Source organism: Orycteropus afer, unplaced genomic scaffold (assembly GCF_000298275.1).
Source record: "Orycteropus afer afer isolate SDZICR_OR568_19922 unplaced genomic scaffold, OryAfe1.0 scaffold00159, whole genome shotgun sequence".
Lineage (NCBI taxonomy): Eukaryota > Metazoa > Chordata > Mammalia > Tubulidentata > Orycteropodidae > Orycteropus > Orycteropus afer.
The window spans coordinates 6,815,916-6,833,307 of NW_006921746.1; the positions used below are offsets into that span (position 1 = coordinate 6,815,916).

The 17,392-nt window shown below is 38.4% G+C and overlaps 1 protein-coding gene across 1 annotated transcript in view; it reads left to right on the forward strand.

Moving 5' to 3' along the window:
• The window catches only part of UNC5C (unc-5 netrin receptor C), a 585,103-nt gene that overhangs the window by 473,192 nt on the left and 94,519 nt on the right, over positions 1-17,392 (forward strand). The window contains exon 5 of the mRNA XM_007946393.1: positions 4,112-4,292. Coding sequence (XP_007944584.1) covers positions 4,112-4,292 — 181 coding nt within the window. The remainder of the gene's footprint in view (positions 1-4,111; positions 4,293-17,392) is intronic.

Consider the following 17,392-nt stretch of genomic DNA (forward strand, 5'->3'; position numbering starts at 1 on the left):
ATACATGAACATGCATGTTCATAGAAGCACTATTTATAATAGCCAAAAGGTGGAAACAACCCAAATGTCCATCAGCAGTAGAATGGATTTTTTTTTTTAAAGTGGAATATACAAATGATAGAATATTATTCAGCCATAAAAAGGAATAAAGTACTGATGATAATATACTGTGGATTAATATCAGAAACATTATGCTAAAGTGAAAGAAGAGAGGGAAAATTTACATCTTGTCTGATTGCATTTATGTGAAATAACCTGAACAGATGAAAACATAGGGATTGAAGGCGCAATGGTGGTTGCTAGGAGCTCAAGGGCTGAGGCAATCCCTAGCACTTGCTTAGTTGGTACAGGGTTTCCTTTTGGGGGTGATGAAATGTTTTGGAAGTAGATAATGGTAGTGGTTGCACAACCACTGTTGTTGTTGTTGTTATGTACCCTCGAGTCAGACCCGACTCATAGCAACCCTCCCTTGGGTTTCCAATGTGATATCACTACAGAAGTAGATTGCCCAACCTTCCTTCCGTGCCCAACCTTCCTTCTGAGAAGGGGCTGGTGGGTTTGAACCACCAGCCTTCTGGTTAGCAGTCAAGTGCCTTAGGCACTATGCTACCAGAGCTCCACACAACCACTAGAACTCTATTATTCACTTTAAAGTGGTTAATTTTATCTTATGTGAACTTTACCTGAATTTTTTAAAAAAGACATCAGAAATTATGACAAAAATTATGGTCAATAAAATGACCGTCAGCTCAAAGGTCTGTACATGACTACAAAAAATACAGAAAATGGGTGCCATGATTTGACCTTTTGAGATTCCAAACAGAGTTGTTTGGGGACAATGGTCTAAAATAGACAATATGGAGAAAGGAGGACCCCAAATCACCCATACCCAGTGGGATATAGGATTTGGGAGATCAAATATTTGATACTTAAGAGGACTCCAGAAGAAATATTGGCATCAGGAAGAACTAGGTTTTAGTTAGAGAAAAGGTGAAGGAAACAACCTAAAAAGAAGTTGACATTTTGGGGAATGTTTCTGCTGTATCCCAATGCAGTATGGAAATATTTCAGGAGTTTGGAGAAAGGAGAGAGACAGGGATGTCCAGAGCAGAATGGGGATTCTAGTGCAGAAGGTGTGGGGGACGTGGAGTCCTGATCTGAGCTTCTCATAGAGATAACGTTCTCCATCAGAGAATTAGGGAAAGACTGTGAATACTAAGGTTTAGGCAACCATAGGGGTGTTTCCAGAAACCTGAGGATCCTCTCTTCCTTCGTACAGCTATGTTCTAGCTGTAGAACTTAAACACAGGCAATCATGTCCAAAATGGAAACAGATAAAAGCTAAACATCTCTGGTTAAAACAGTAATTAAGGGAGAAGGTCAGTACCCCTCTACAGGACTCTTGCGGCCTCCACAGTGCTGTTGGGGCCCCTCAGAACTCAGGACATAATCAGTGCTACAATGTTGATGACAGGCCCCCAAGGAAAATGTGGAGTTATGTATAGAAAGTAAAGATCATATGCCCAATAATCCTGTGTAACTCTCTTTAAATCTTTTGTCAACTGTGCAGATTGTCTTTCTTCTATGTAATAAACTCTTCAAATAAACAAGTGGTTTGTAATATCCATTGGGATCACTTTATGCCTTTTATGATTAATATATCACTGTTCTTGAATTTATATTATCTACATAGAAGGAACAATCATTCGGAACGGTCCTGAGACAGGTTAGGGTTTCCAGAAGCAAACCATGAACCAAAGATTTGAATGCCAGTGCCTTTTAAGGAAGTGCTCCCAAAAAAGGCCCATAAGTGAATGGCACAAGCAGGATAGAAAAGAAGAAACCAAGGAGGACTGCAATTTCAGGAAAATTCTCAGGAAGAGTAGCATTAGCCTGATCTCCTCAAGGGAACTAGAAACAGAAAGCTCTGATTATGGCCCAACTGCACCCAAGGCATACTTCAGCACTCATGAGTCAGTGACTAAAGGCTATTGTGGGGTGAGAAGTCCCAGGGTGTTGCAAATGGTTAATGCACTTAGCTGCTAACACAAAGGTTTGAGGTCCCTGTCCACGTGGAGACACCTCAGAAGAAAGGTCTGGTGATCTACTTCTGAAAGATCAACAATTGGAAACTGGATGCAGCACATTTCCACTGTTACACACATGGTGTCACCATGAGTCAAAATCAACTCGACAACAACTGGTTTATTGTGGGGGAAGTTGTGAATTCCTGGGTACATCCAGGCAAAGAGAGTGCAGTACTGCAGTCTGGAGGCCATCCTCCAAAGAAAAGTAGTAGATATGGGTCCTTGAAAGAAAAGTAAGCTTGGGAGAGAGACTCACAGAAAGGGTAAAAGGGATTCAAGACCTTTTGAGTGCAACAGTATCTTCTTGAAGTACAACTCTCGCTTTGATAGAATAACATGGATAAGCTAGGCAGAAATCAGAATAAAAAATAATGTCTTCTTTGTATAGAGCTGGCAGTTTAAACTCACCAGCCACTCCCCGGAAGAAAGATTGGGCAATCTACTTCCGTAGTGATACCATCTCAGAAACCCAAGGAAGGGTCACTATGAGTCAGATCCAACTCCATGGCAGTGAGTTTTTGAGTGTATTATCTTTAACTAATAAAAATAGTATGAATTCTGCTACTTTCTCCTTACACTTCCAGTGAGATCATATTATTCAAGCACAGGGCTAAACTTTGAAAAAATAGAGGTCCAGAGAGTATGTGTATACCATTACATACATCCAGGCATGGCCCTTGACTCAATATGCAGCTTGTATTTGAAAAACAAATGCACATTTGAAACATCTACTGGTCTAGGTAGATAGATGTCTATTCTATTCTTCCTATTAATAGTGCAAAGTTCAAGAATGTTTGGCTATTTCAAAATTACGTATTACAAATAGTTGCTCTTATCAGCATCATTATGTGTCTTTTTGTTTCAGGATTGTTGGTTTTCCTTTTACTCTCTCATTAAAGATTTAAGGAGCATTATTTTAGAGTCCTGCACTAGATATAATTTAGAGTTGTGCAACAACATCAAACCCACTGCAGATTTAGAGATTAATTTCCAGACTCCTTGTGGTGTTGGAAAAGCTCCTTAAGATGTTGAAAATGGCATCACTATTGACTCCCTACCATGAAAGGTTACATGTATCTACCTGTAAGATAATGCAATAGGAAAGTTTAAGTTTGGTAAATATCAATGTTGTTTTGCTTTATGGAAAAATATGTGCATAGCCAAACAAAAAACAAAGCAGTTTACAACAAGAAATAGTTTGTCCTCCATAAGGCCAGTTTATACAGGTATATTCCTTTCCTTTTATCCATAAAGATAACATCATGGTTGCTACACTGGTATTACTTACATAGAAGAAATAATAGTTTTGAATAGCTGCACCTGAGGTTGAGTTCTCCAAAAGCAACACATGAGCCAAAAATTTAAATACTAGTAATGTACAAAAGAAGAGATTTGAATATAAGTAATCAGCTATTTGTATTGTATTGTGGGTTGATAGAAAAAACTATTTTTCTCCCCAAAATAGTTTGGTTTAGATGTATCTCCAAGTATGTGTTTTGCTACATTATAAAGTGCATTTTGGAGAAATTTAGTCCACAATGTTTCAGCAAGGCTACACATATATCATCCAAATCTTGTTTTATTAGAGCAACATGATGTCCACGATGTCTTTTGAACTTTTTGTATAGTCCTTATATTCTTTTCTGAAAAGCAGCAGGTAAGTTACCAAGAGTAAACAAATCAAATAGCAAAAAGGTTTGAGTTCAGTTTGAAATGCTTAGCCTATTATTTTTGATTGGGTTCTGAACTTGGCAGTACGCATTCCCCTGTTCCTGCCTGCAGGGCAGAGTGAAAACAATTTGAACACTGTATTTCCCAATTGGTTCATTGACATTTGAGAATAATATAGTACAGACAGAATCAGCATGTTTGGCAAGTGAGTGATTCTCAACATGACCTCAGCAAGTTACTTCCAATCAGTTTGCAGAAGTTCATGGCATGGAACAGTGTAATACATGTGACAAAACACAAGCATGGATCAAGGCATCCATAACAGGAATGTATATCTTCTTGTGCATCTTTAGGTGGAATGGCTGAAAAATGAAGACATAATTGATCCAGTTGAAGATCGGAATTTCTATATTACTATTGATCACAACCTCATCATAAAGCAGGCTCGCCTCTCAGATACTGCAAATTATACCTGTGTCGCCAAAAACATTGTTGCCAAGAGGAAAAGCACAACTGCAACTGTCATAGTCTATGGTGAGTGAGCTTTTTTTTTGTTATTTTTAACACATTTAAGTGCAGAGCAGATTTAAAGGATCTTAATCTAGTTCATATCAAACTACAGACTCTTACTTGTATCATTATTTTAATTTTAAAATGTCAAACTAGAGGCCCCTTTCCAATCCCCACTACTACTTTCCTCCGACCTCTCCTATGGACAGTGTAGTGTGGTTTAACTGCTTCTTTGATACTCATGAGAAACACTAAACTTGGAAATGCTTATCCTTCTGTCAGTTAGTTAATGGCAAGGCAGTGAAGTCTACATAAGAGCCTGCTACCAAAGCCAACATACGTTTTCTGCTTTTTTAAGCCCTCCCCTCTCTGTAACCTGCACCACCAAGATCTAGAGTTCTGAAGATGAACACGCTGATATTTCTGTGGGCCTTGGCTCAGTTCAATGATAACAAAACCTCATGGAACCTGGAGCTGACCTGCTCCATAAACACACAAAATAACTTTAACTTCCTAGAAAGTGCTTTTCTTCCAACAAGACTTCTTCAGGACACTGCAAAACATGGAGTTGCCATGAATCAGAATTGACATGATAGCAACTAGAGGAAATAAGAGCTAAGCTCTAAAGCAGGATATGTTACTGCTCTGTTTAGCTGAGTACTGTTTGCAGTATTAAACACATAAAAAAATCCTGTCAGGTTGACTCTCATTCATAGCAACTCTGTTGTTGTTTGATGCTGTTGAATCAGTTCCAACTCATAACAACCCCAAGTACAACAGAATGAAGCACTTCCCGACAAAACACTTCCCTTTCCTGAACCATCCTCACAATCATTGCTATGTTTTAACCCATTTTTGCAACCACTGTATCAATCTATCTTGTTGAGGATCTTTCTCTTTTTTGCTCACTGTCTACCAAGCATGATGTTCTCCAAGGACTGGTTCCTTCTGATTACATGTCCAAAGTATGTGAGACAAAATCTCACCATCCTCACTTCTAAGGAGCATCATGTCTATACTTCTTCGAAGGTAGATACCTTCATTTTTCTGGCAATCTATTCAATATTCCTCACCAACACCAAAATTCAAATGCATTAATCCTTCTTCCATTTCCCTTATTCATTATCTAGCTTTTGCATGTATATGAGCTAATTGAAAATATCATGGTATGAGTCAGGCACACCTTACTCCTTAAAGTGACATATTTGCTTTGTAATACTTTAAAACTCATATGTCAGTTTCTCGTACTGTGGTGGCTTGTGTGTTGCTGTGAGGCTGGAGGCTATACCAGCAGTATTTCAAATACCAGCAGGGTCACCCATGGTGGACAGGTTTCAGTGGAACTTCCAGACTAAGATAGACTCAGAAGAAGGAAGGGGCCATCCACTTCTCAAAGAATTGGCCGATGAAAACCTCATGAATAGCAGTGAAACACTGTCTGATATATTACCGGAAAACTTTATGAACATCCCTGAAACATTGTCTGATATAGTGCCAGAAGATGAGCCCCTCAGGTGGGAAAACACTCAAAATGTGACTGGGAAAGAGCTGCCTTCTCAGAGTAGTTGTTGTTGTTGTTGTTGTTATGTGCCGTCGAGTCGGCCCCGACTCATAGCGACCCCTCCTTGGGTTTCCAAGGCAGTATCACTACGGAAGTAGGATTGCCCAACCTTCCTTCTGAGGAGTGACTGGTGGGTTTGAACCGCCAGCCTTCTGGTTAGCAGTCAAGTGCTTTAGCCACTATGCTACCAGAGCTCCTTCTCAGAGTAGAGATGACCTTAATGATATGTATGGAGTAAAGTCTTCAGGAACTTCATCTGCTGTTGTGGCAAGACTGAAGAAACAGCTGCAAACATCCATTAATAATAATTGGAACATGGAATGTATGAAGTATGAACCTAGGAAAACTGGAACTTGTCAAAAATGAAATGGAACCCATAAAGATCAATCAATATCCTGGGCATTAGTGAGCTGAAAGGGATCAGTTTGGGCCATTTTGAATCAGACAACCATATGATCTACTATGCTGGAATGACAAATCAAAGAGGAATGGCATGACATTCATTGTCACAAAATATGTTTCAAGATCTATCTTGAAGAACAATGCTGTCAATGATAGTATAATATGCATACACCTATGAGGAAGACCAGGAGCTCTGGTAGCATAGTGGCTAAGACACTTGCCTGCTAACCAGATGGCTGGCAGTTCAAACCCACCAGCCACTCCTCGGAAGGAAGGTTGGGCAATCCTACTTCCGTAGTGATACTGCCTCGGAAACCCAAGGAGGGGTCGCTATGAGTCGGGGCCGACTTGACGGCACATAACAACAACAACAACATGAGGAAGACCAGTTTATGTTAGTATTATTGAAATTTATGCACCAACCATTGTGGTGGTTATGTTTGTGTGTCAACTGGCTGGGCCTGGTTGAGTGGCTGGGAAGCTGGTAGTAATTATTCCCCATGATGAGACTGGCAATCAACTCCATGGTGAGATCTACTACAAGCAACTGAGTATATAAGAAGCAGCTTTGGGAATGGTCTCTAGCTTATGGCATGCTTGGTCCCTGCATGTAGCCGTGTCGTTGTTCAGCAGCCTGCCATGCTCTGCCAATCCTGGGACTTACAATGGACTTGAATTAATAACCTGCCATATGGTTTGGTAACATCGGGACTGTGCCTTTTTACTTGTCAACCTTGGCTTAGCGGGCTCAGCAGCCAGCAGCTGTCTGAGTGAAGAAAAGCCTCTAGCTTCAGTGGGCCAGAAGCTGGAGGCAGTGCTGATGCCCAAGGCTGAGGGGTTTTCCACCTAGTGCCTAGAGCCTGGCACTTTGAACTTGGACTTAAAGCCTCCAAATTGTCAGAATAAACTCCTGTTTGTTAAAGCCATCCCATTTGTGGTATATTCCTGTTAGAATGGCACTAGGTAACCAGAACAACCACCAAAGCCAAAGATGAGGAAATTGAAGATTTTTTATCAATTTCTGCAGTCTGAAATCGACTGAACATGCAATCTAGATGTATTAATTATGACTGGTGATTAGAATGCAAAATTTGGAAACAAGGAAGAATCATCAGTATTTGGAAAATATGGCCTTGATGATAGAAATGACCCTGGAGATTGCATGATAGAATTTTGCAAGACCAATGACTTATTCATTGCAAATACATTTTTTCAACAACACAAACAGCAGCTATACACATGGACTTCGACAGATGGAGTACACAGGAATCAGATTGATGACATCCGTGGAAAGATGTGATGGAAAAGCTCAATACAAGTAAAAACAAGGCCAGGAGCTGATTGTGGGACAGAGCATCAACTGCTCACATGCAAGTTCAAGTTGAAGCTGAAGACAATTAAAACAACTCCACAAGTACTAAAGTGATTTGATTATATCCCTCCTGAATTGAGAGACCATTTAAAGAATAGATTTGATGCATTGAACACCAATGACTGAAAATCAGAAGAATTGTGAGATGACATCAAGAACATCATCCATAAGAAAGCAAAAGGTCATTAAAAAGACAAGAGACTCTGAAACTTGCCTTGAGTGAAGAGTAGCTAAAGCAAATGGAAAAATAGACAGGATAAAAGAGCTGAACAAAAGATATCAAAGAGCAGCTCTAGAAGACAAAGTCAACTGTTATCCTGAACTGTACAAAGAATTGGAGTTAGAAAACCACAAGGGAAGAACACTCTCAGCATTTCTGAAGCTGAAAGAACTGAGGAAAAAATTTAAGCCTCAGATTGCAATACCAAAAGATTCCATGGGGAATATGTTGAATGATGCAGGAAACATCAAAAGAAGATGGATGAACTTCACACAGAGTCACTGTACCAAAAATAATAATTTGTAGATGTTCATCCATTTCAGGAGGTGGCATATGATCATGAACTAATGGTACTGAAGGAAGAAGTCGAAGCTACACTGAAGGAATTGGCAAAAACAAGGCTCCCAGAATTGGCAGAATACCCATTGAGATATTTCAACAAATGGATGATGCATTGAAAGCACTCACTCAGCTATGCCAAGAGATTTGGGAGACAACTTCCAGGCCAAATGACTGGAAGATATCCATATTTATACCCATTCCAAAAAAAGGTGATCCCACAGAATGTGGAAATTATCTAACAATATCATTGATATCACATGCAAGTAAAATCTTGCTGAAGATAATTCAAAAATGGTTGCAGCAGTATATTGACAGGGAACTTCCAGAAATGCCAGTGGGATTCAGAAGGGGATGTGGGGCGTGAGATATAGCTGATGTCAGATGGATCTTGCCTCAAAGCAAAGAATACCAGAAATATGTTTACTTGTGTTTTATTGACTATGCAAAGGCATTTGACTGTGTGGATCATAACAAATTATGGATAACATTGAGAAGAATGGGAATTCCAGAACACTCGATTGTGCTCATCAGGAACGTGTAAATAGACTAGGATGCTGTTTTTCAAACAGAACAAGGGGACACTGCATGGTTTAATCATTTCACTATACTTATTCAATCTTTATGCTGAACAAATAATCTGAGAAGCTGGACTATATGAAGAAGAACATAGCATCAGGATTGGAGGGAGAATCATTAGCAACCTGCGTACACAGATGGCACAACTCTGCTTGCTGAAAGTGAAGATGACTTGAGGCACTTACTGATGAAGATTGAAGAATACAGTCTACAGTATGGATTACATCTCAACATAAAGAAAACAAAAATCCTCACAACTGGACCAATGAGCAACATCACAATTAATGGAGAAAAGATTGAAGTTGTCAAAGATTTCATATTACTTAGTTCTATAATCAACACCAATGGAAGCAGCAGTCAAGACATCAGACAACATATTGCAAAAGACCTCTTTAAAGTGCTGAAGAACAAAAATGTCTCCTTGAAGACTAAGGTGTGCCTAATGTAAGCCATGGTATTTTCAATTGACTCATATGCATGTGAGAGCTGGACAATGAACAAGGAAGACTGAAGATGAGTTGATACTGCTGAGTTGTGGTGTTGGTGAAGAAGACTGAAAGTACCATGGACTGCCCAAAGAACTAACAAATATGTCCTGGAAGAAGTGCTGCCAGAATGCTCCTTGGAAGTGAGGGCGGCCAGAGTTCATCTCACCTACTTTGGTCATGTTGTCAGAAAGGACTGTTCTCTGGAGAAAGATGTCATGTTTGGTAAAGTCAAAGCCCTCAACAAGATGGATTGACATGATAGTGGCAGTGATGGGCTCAGGTCTGGGCAGGTTTTGTTCTGTTGTATATAAGATTGCTATGAGTTGGAGATGACTCAATGGTATGTAACAACAAAAACATGTCATTCAGTTTTTCTGCCCACAGAATCCTTTAATATTATACCTCAAAAATTGAATTTTTCCTTCAGTTCTTCCAGCTGGAGAAGTGTTGAGGGTGTTTTTCCCTTTTGATTTTCCATCTCCAAGTCTTTGCACCTTTCATTATAATACTTTACTTTGTCTCCTGGAGCCATCCTTTTAAATCTTCTCTTCAGCTCTTTTGCTTTATCATTTCTTCCTTTTATTTTAGCTACTCTACACTTAAGAGCAAGTTTCAGAGTCTCTTCTGACATCTGTTTTGGTGTTTTCTTTCCTTTAAATGACCTTTTGCTTTGTTCATGTATGATGTCCTTGGTGTCATCTGACAACTTGTCTGATCTTTGGTTGTTAGTGTTCAATGCATCAACTCTACTCTTGAGATGGTCTCTAAATTCAAGTGGGTTATACCCAAAGTTGTACCTTTGTTCTCATGGATTTGTTTTCATTTTCTTCAGCTTCAACTTGAACTTGCATAAAAGCAATTGATGTCCTTTTCTAATTAGTGATCCTTCTTGAAGGATAGACCTTGAAATGTTCTTTTCCACAATGAATGTGACAATGTTCCTCTTCAGTTTGTCATTCCTGGCACAGTAGACCATATGATTGTCTCATTCAAAATGTCCAATACCATCCATTTCAGTTCACTAATGCCTAGAATATCAATCTTCAGTCATTTCATTTCATTTTTGACAACTTCCAGTTTTCTTAGATTCATACTTTGTACATTCCATGCTCCAATTATTAATTGGATGGTTGCAACTGTTTCTTCTCATTTTGAATCATGCCACATCAACAAGTCAAGGTCACAAAAGCTTTACTCCATCCACATAATTATGATCAATTTACTTTGAGGATGCCATTCTTCCCTGGTTGTATTCTGAATGCCTTCCAACCTGAGGGACTCATCTTCTGGCACAATGTCAAACAATGTTCTGCTGGTATTCATATTCCAGAAGTATATCTCCAGGTCCTTCTTCCTTTTTCTTTATTGTGATTTGGGTGAAGATTTACAGAGCAAATTCACTTTCCATACAGCAGTTCACATATACTTTGTCTCATGACATTGACCACAGTACAGGTCCTTCTTTTCAGTCTGTCTTAGTGTGGACCCTCCACTGAAACCTATCCACCATGGGTGAACCTGTTGGTATTCAAAATACCAGTGGCATAGCTCCCAGCATCATAGGAGCATGCAAGGCACCACAGTATGACAAACTGACAGACAAGTAGTAGATAGCAATCCTATAAGACAGAATAGAACTTCCCCATAGAGTTTCCAAGGCTGTAAGCTTTATGGAAGCAGATTGTCACATCTTTCTTCCATGAAGTGGTTGGTTTTAAACTGCTGACCATTCAATTAGTAGCTGAACATTTAACTACTTCATCACCATGGCTCTTTGTTAGACACATAGTAGGTGCTTATATTGTTGGTGATATTTTGTCTCAGAGGAAACTCAATCCTGAGAAGTATTTTGAGGTTATGCTACTTCCTAAATGATCCACCATGTCTCACTACCATTAAGAACATAATGAAGCTTTACATTGCTGCCTCAGTGATAAAGATACTCCAGGGGCCTTGTTGTCTGATTGACTGTGAAGGAGGGACAGCCACTGGCAATTATCTGGCTCACCGTACTTACATACTGCAGATGTCACCATTCAGATAGATGTGTCCTCATGATATAGAGAGTTATAAGAACAGAAATCACTGTGATGTTACAAAGGCTTATTGTACTGATGCTTTAAAACTGTCATTTTAATTACAGGACAGATGCACATATTTTTTTTTAAATCCTTTGATTACTCTGTGGTTTAATTTCCTAGTCAAGATAATGGTTATGTTGAATTGTTAGCAATTGCCTTTCTTAAGTTACAATAAAATGTTTCTTACTTTTTGTCTTATTCTAAATTGCCTGTACAAGTTGATTAACAGCATTTGAAATGCAAAGGAGAAATGGGGCACAATCACAGCATGTACCAATCATAAATAACTAATGAAGGCACAGCTATATATAGATGAATTGTATAAATATTTAATATACATGCAAATCTCTTTTCCTATGTATAGCATGCATTCAGTATCCATAAATGGAACCCATACATTGTCTTTAGCAAAACTCATAAACAAGTAATGTAAAGCATTTTGAGTTAAGAAAATAGCATTGGACTAGAAGTCAGGAGACCTATAGTCCAAGGCGAGTCCTGGCACTAATTGATCTCAAGTCAGTCACATAATGGGCTTATCTGAGCTCTTGCTTCCTTCTCTGTAAAATGAGAGGATAAGACTAGGATTTTCAAAGACATTTCAATCCTGAAAGTCAATGATTACTCATTTCTCATCAGATTCTAGGAAAACAGTACATGACAACCCCAAGTTTTAGCTTACTACGTTTCCAAGATATTATCACTATGGAAGTAGATTGCCCAGTCTTCCTTCCATGGAGTGGCTGGCAGGTTTGAACTGCCAGCCTTCTGGTAAGAAGTCATATGCATTAGGCACTATGCCATCAGAGCTTCCTATTTGTTTTTCTTTCTTTTTTTTTTTTTTTTTTTTAATAGGTAGCAAGCATTGTATACCGACAATTAGGTGACATTTAGAGTTCAGTAAAGTAGAGCAGGTTAAGTTGCTTTTTTTGAACTCTAACTGAAAGTCTAGCTATCAATCATCTACTTGTTCTTCTCATGGCCTTTTAAAAAAAGTTTCACATAACTCACAGGTCAGGCCTAAAAATCCACAGAAAATATATACATCTAACTAGTATTTCACATGGCATGTCTACTTTATATTTACTTTGGCTTACATCACATTTAGATTGCAGATATATATTCACTATAGAAAATTCGGGAAAGGACAGAAAAGTTCAAAGACCAAAATGCATATAATTCTGTATCCAGAAATAGCTTTCATTTTTAAAACATTTTGACTTGCATAATACTGATATTTTCTGTGCCTAGATAAAATTTAAAGTAAAGGATATACAGATATACATAATGATAGAGATAGATATCTGTCACTCTTCTGTCAATTTGTCATACTGTGGTGGCTTGCATGTTGCTGTGATGCTGGAAGCTATGCCACTGGTATTTTGAATGTGAGAAGAGTCAGCCATGGAAGGCAGGTTTCAGCAGAGTTTCCAGACTAAAACAGACTGGGAAGAAGGGTGGGGCCATCAACTTGTGAAATAATTGGTCACTGAAAATCTTATGAATAGCATTGAAACACTGTCTGTTTCATTACTGGAAAACTTTATGAAGAGCAGTGAAAGATTGCCTGATATAGCACCACAAGGTGAAACCCTCAAGTTGGAAGGCACTCAAAATAGAACTGGGAAAGAACTGCCTCCTCAAAGTAGAGTCAACCTTAATAACATGGATAGAGTAAACCTTTGGGGACCTTCATTTGCTGATAGGCATGACTCAACATGGGAAGAAACGGCTGCAAACAATCATTAGTGATTGGAACATGGAATGCACAAAGTATGAATCTAGGAAAATTGGAAGTTGTAAAAAAATGAAATGGAATGCATAAAGATCAATATCCTAGGCATTAGTGACCTAAAATGGACTAGTATTGGCCATTTTGAATCAGACAATCAAATGGTTTACTATGCCAGGAGTGACAAATTAAAGATGAATGGAGTCACATTCATCCTCAGAAGGAACATTTCAAGATATGTCCTGAAGTACAATGCTGGCATTTATAGGATAATATGCATACACCTATAAAGAACACCAGTTAGTACTGCTGTTATTCAAATTTATGCACCAACCATCAAAGCAAAAAATGAAGAAATTGAAGATTTTTACCAATTTCTGCAGTCTGAAATTGACCAAACATGCAATCAACATGTATTGAATATTGCTTGTGATTGAAATAGGAAAGTTGGAAACAAGAATCATCAGTAGTTGGAAAATATGGACTTGGTGATAGAAATTATACTGGAGATCATATGATAGAATTTTGCAAGACCAACAAATTATTCATTGAAAATACCTTTTTACAACAACATAAACAGCAACTATATAAATGGACCTTGCTGGGTGGAATATACAAAAATAATCAAACTGACTACATCAATAGAAAGAGGCAGAAACGTTCAGTATCATCAGTCAAATAACACCAGGAGCTGACTGTGGAATAGACAATCAATTGTTCATATGCAAGTTCAATTTGAAGCTGAAGACAATAAAAACAAGTCTACAAGAGACAAAATATGACCTTGATTATATCCTACCTGAATCTAGAGACCATCTGAAGAATAGACCTGATGCACTGAATGCCAATGACTGAAGAGCAGATGAATTGTGGGATGACATCAAGAACATCATACATGAAGAAAGCAAAAGGTCATTAAAAAGACAAGAAAGGAAGAAAAGACAAAAATGGATGTCAAAGGGACTCTAAAAGTTGTTATTGAGTGGAGAGTAGCTAAAGCAAGCAAATTGAAATAAAAGAGCTGAGAAGAAGATTTCAGTGGGCAGCTTAAGAAGACCAGTTAGAGTATTACAATGAAATGTGCAAAGACCTGGAATTAGAAAAACAAAAGGGAAGAACACACTTAGGATTTTGAAGCTGAAAGAACTGAGGGAAAAAAAGAATCAAGCCTCAAATTGCAATATTGAAGGATTCTATGGGCAAAATATTTAATGATGCAGGAAGTATCAGAAGAAGATGGGAGTCACTGTACTAAAAAGAATTGGCCATGGTCCAGTCATTGAGGGAAGAACAATGGTATTTAAGGATGAAGTCCAACATTCACTGAAAGAATTAACGAAAAACACAAAGCTCCAAGAATTGAGAGAATACCATTGAAATGTTTCAACAAACAGAAGCAGCTCTTGAGATGCTTACTTGTCTATTCCTGCAGATTTGGAAGACAGCTACCCAGCTAGCTGATTGGAAGAGATTTGTACTCATTCCAAAGAAAGGTGATAGAACAGAATGTGGAAACTATCAAACATATCATTAATATCACATGCAAGTAAAATTTTACTGAAAATAATTTAAAAATGGTTGCAGCAATATATTGACAGGGAACTTCCAGAAATGCAAGCTCAATTCAGAAGAGGACATGGAATGAGGGATATCATTGCTGATGTCAGTTCAATCTTAGATAAAATCAAAGAATACCAGAAAGATGTTTACCTGTGTTTTATTGACTATGCAAAGGCATTTAAGTGTGTGTATAGTAACAAATTATGGATAATACTGTGAAGAATGGGAATTCCAGAACACTTAATTGTGTTCATGAGGACATGTACATAAACCAAGACACTGTCATTCAAACAGAACAAGGGAATACTGCATGGTTTAAAATCAGAAAGGGTGTGTGTCAGGGTTGTTTCCTTTCACCATACTTATTCACTCTGTATGCTGAGCAAATAATCTGAGAAGCTGGACTATATGAAGAAGATCACAGCATCAGGATTGGAAGAAGATTCATTAAGCTCCTGTGATATGTAGATGACACAGCTTAGCTTACTGAAGGTGAAGATGACTTGAAGCACTTACTGATGAAGATCAAAGACTACTGTCTTCAGAATTGATTATTACAGCTCAACATAAAGAAAACAAAAATCCTCATAATTGGACCAATAAGTAACATCACAATAGATAAAGATTGAAGTTGTCATGGATTTCATTTTACTTGGATCCACAATTCTGGTTGTGTGTCAACTTAGCTGGGCTGAGTTTTGAGTGGCTGGGCAACTGGATGTAGTTATTCCCCATGATGAGATTGGTAATCAACTCCATGGTGGAATCTACTATGAACAGCTGAGTAGTTGCTTTAGAGATAAGGTCTGCTTCTAATATATAAGAAGTTTTGAGAAAGGTCTTGAGCTTTTTGGTATGCTTGGACCATGCATGTAGCCAAGTCTTTATTCAATGGTCTTTATTCAATAGTCCCAATCTTGGGACTATTTCTGGACTTGAGTTAGTGGCCTACCATATTGCTTAATAATCTTAGGACTGTGCCATTTTACTTTTTGATCTTGGGTTTGTCGGCATCAGCAGCCAACAGCTGCCTGAGTTAAGGGAAAACTCCAGCTTCAGTGTGCCTGGAGCAAGAGACAGAACAAAAGCCCAAAATTGAGGGACCTTCACCCAGCCCCCAGAGCTGGCACTATAGACTTCAGACTTCCACCCTCCTAAACTGTGGAAGAATAAATCCCTGTTTGTTAAAGCCATCCATTTGTGGTATGTGTGTTATAGCAGCACTAGAGAACCAAAACAACAATCAACATTTATGGAAGCAGTAGTCACGAAATCAGACATTGTATTGCCCTGGGCAAATCTGGTGCAAAAGATCTCTTTAAAGAGTTGAAGAGCAAAGATGTCACTTTGAACACTAAGGTGCACCTAACCCAAGCCATGGTATTTTCAGTTACTTCATATGTATGTGAAAGCTGGACAATGAATAAGGAAGACTGAAGAATTGGTGCCTTTGAATTGTGGTGTTGGTAAAGAATACTGAAAATACCCTGAACTGCCAGAACAAACAAATCTATCCTGGAATAAGTGCAACCAGAATGCTCCTTAGAAGAGAGAATGCTCAGACTTCATCTCACCTACTTTGGTCATGTGATCAGAAGGGATCATTCCCTGGTGAAGCATATCACGCTTGGTAAAGTGGAGGGTCAGTGAAAAGGGGGAAAACCCCTTTCTTGATTGACACATTGTCTGCCATGATGGGTTTAAGCCTAGCAAGCACTGTGAGGATGGTGCAGGACAGGCCAATGTTTGGTTCTATTGTACATGGAATGACTATGAGGTGGAATCAACTTAACAGCAACTTACAAGAAGGACAACAACAACACACACAGAAAGACACAAATTTTCACTTAAAACACAATGTTGAAATATTCTTGTATTATTAAATAGCCTTCTACAGTACCAGTTTTAATGGGTGTCTAGGAATCAGCATTCATTGTTGAACATTATACCAGAGCCAATTATTTAGATATTAAAAATTAACCCTGCTGTGAAAAATACGCTTGTGTGTATATATTATGGAGTTCCTAGGTGGTGCAAACAGTCAGCCTGCCTGGTTGCTAACCCCCAGGTTAGAGGTTTGAGTCCTCCCAGAGGCACCTCAGAGAAAGACCTGGTAAACAGAAAAATCAGCCATTGAAAACCTTATGAAGCACAGTTCTACTGTGACACACATGGTGTCACCATGAGTTGGAATTTACTCAATATATTACACATTCATAATTTTCCACTATTGATTATGTTTCTAGAAAAGACAATGGTGAGTAAATGATATACACATATAAGGTCTGTGTTACCAGAATGGCTAACGTTCCCCTTTACTAATAAGATACAGATGCATATTCTACTTGTGTCATATTTTAACTACCAGCAAATAATTTTTGTTAGAAATTGCTTAACTATGCCAAGTTCAGGTTCTCACTTTACTGAAGTACTAAAATATTTCAGAGCATCCTCTAGAGAGAGAGATCTCCATAGGTAAACAATGTATGTAGTGATGGGTGTGGATTTTAAAACCACATGTACACTTAACAGTTTCTTAAAACCATTATTGGCCTTTATACACAAAATAAGTGTCCATTTCGATTTTGCCAACTGTACCTTCATACATACGGCCACTCTATGAATGTAAAAATCCCTCAATAAAGGATTTTATTTTTTCTTTTAGCCAGACTCACTGATTTGAAAATGAAACTGACTAAAAATCCTTGTTGTTGTTGTTGTTGTTGTTTGCCATCGAGTCAGCCCCGACTCATAGCGACCCCTCCTTGGGTTTCCGAGGCAGTATCACTA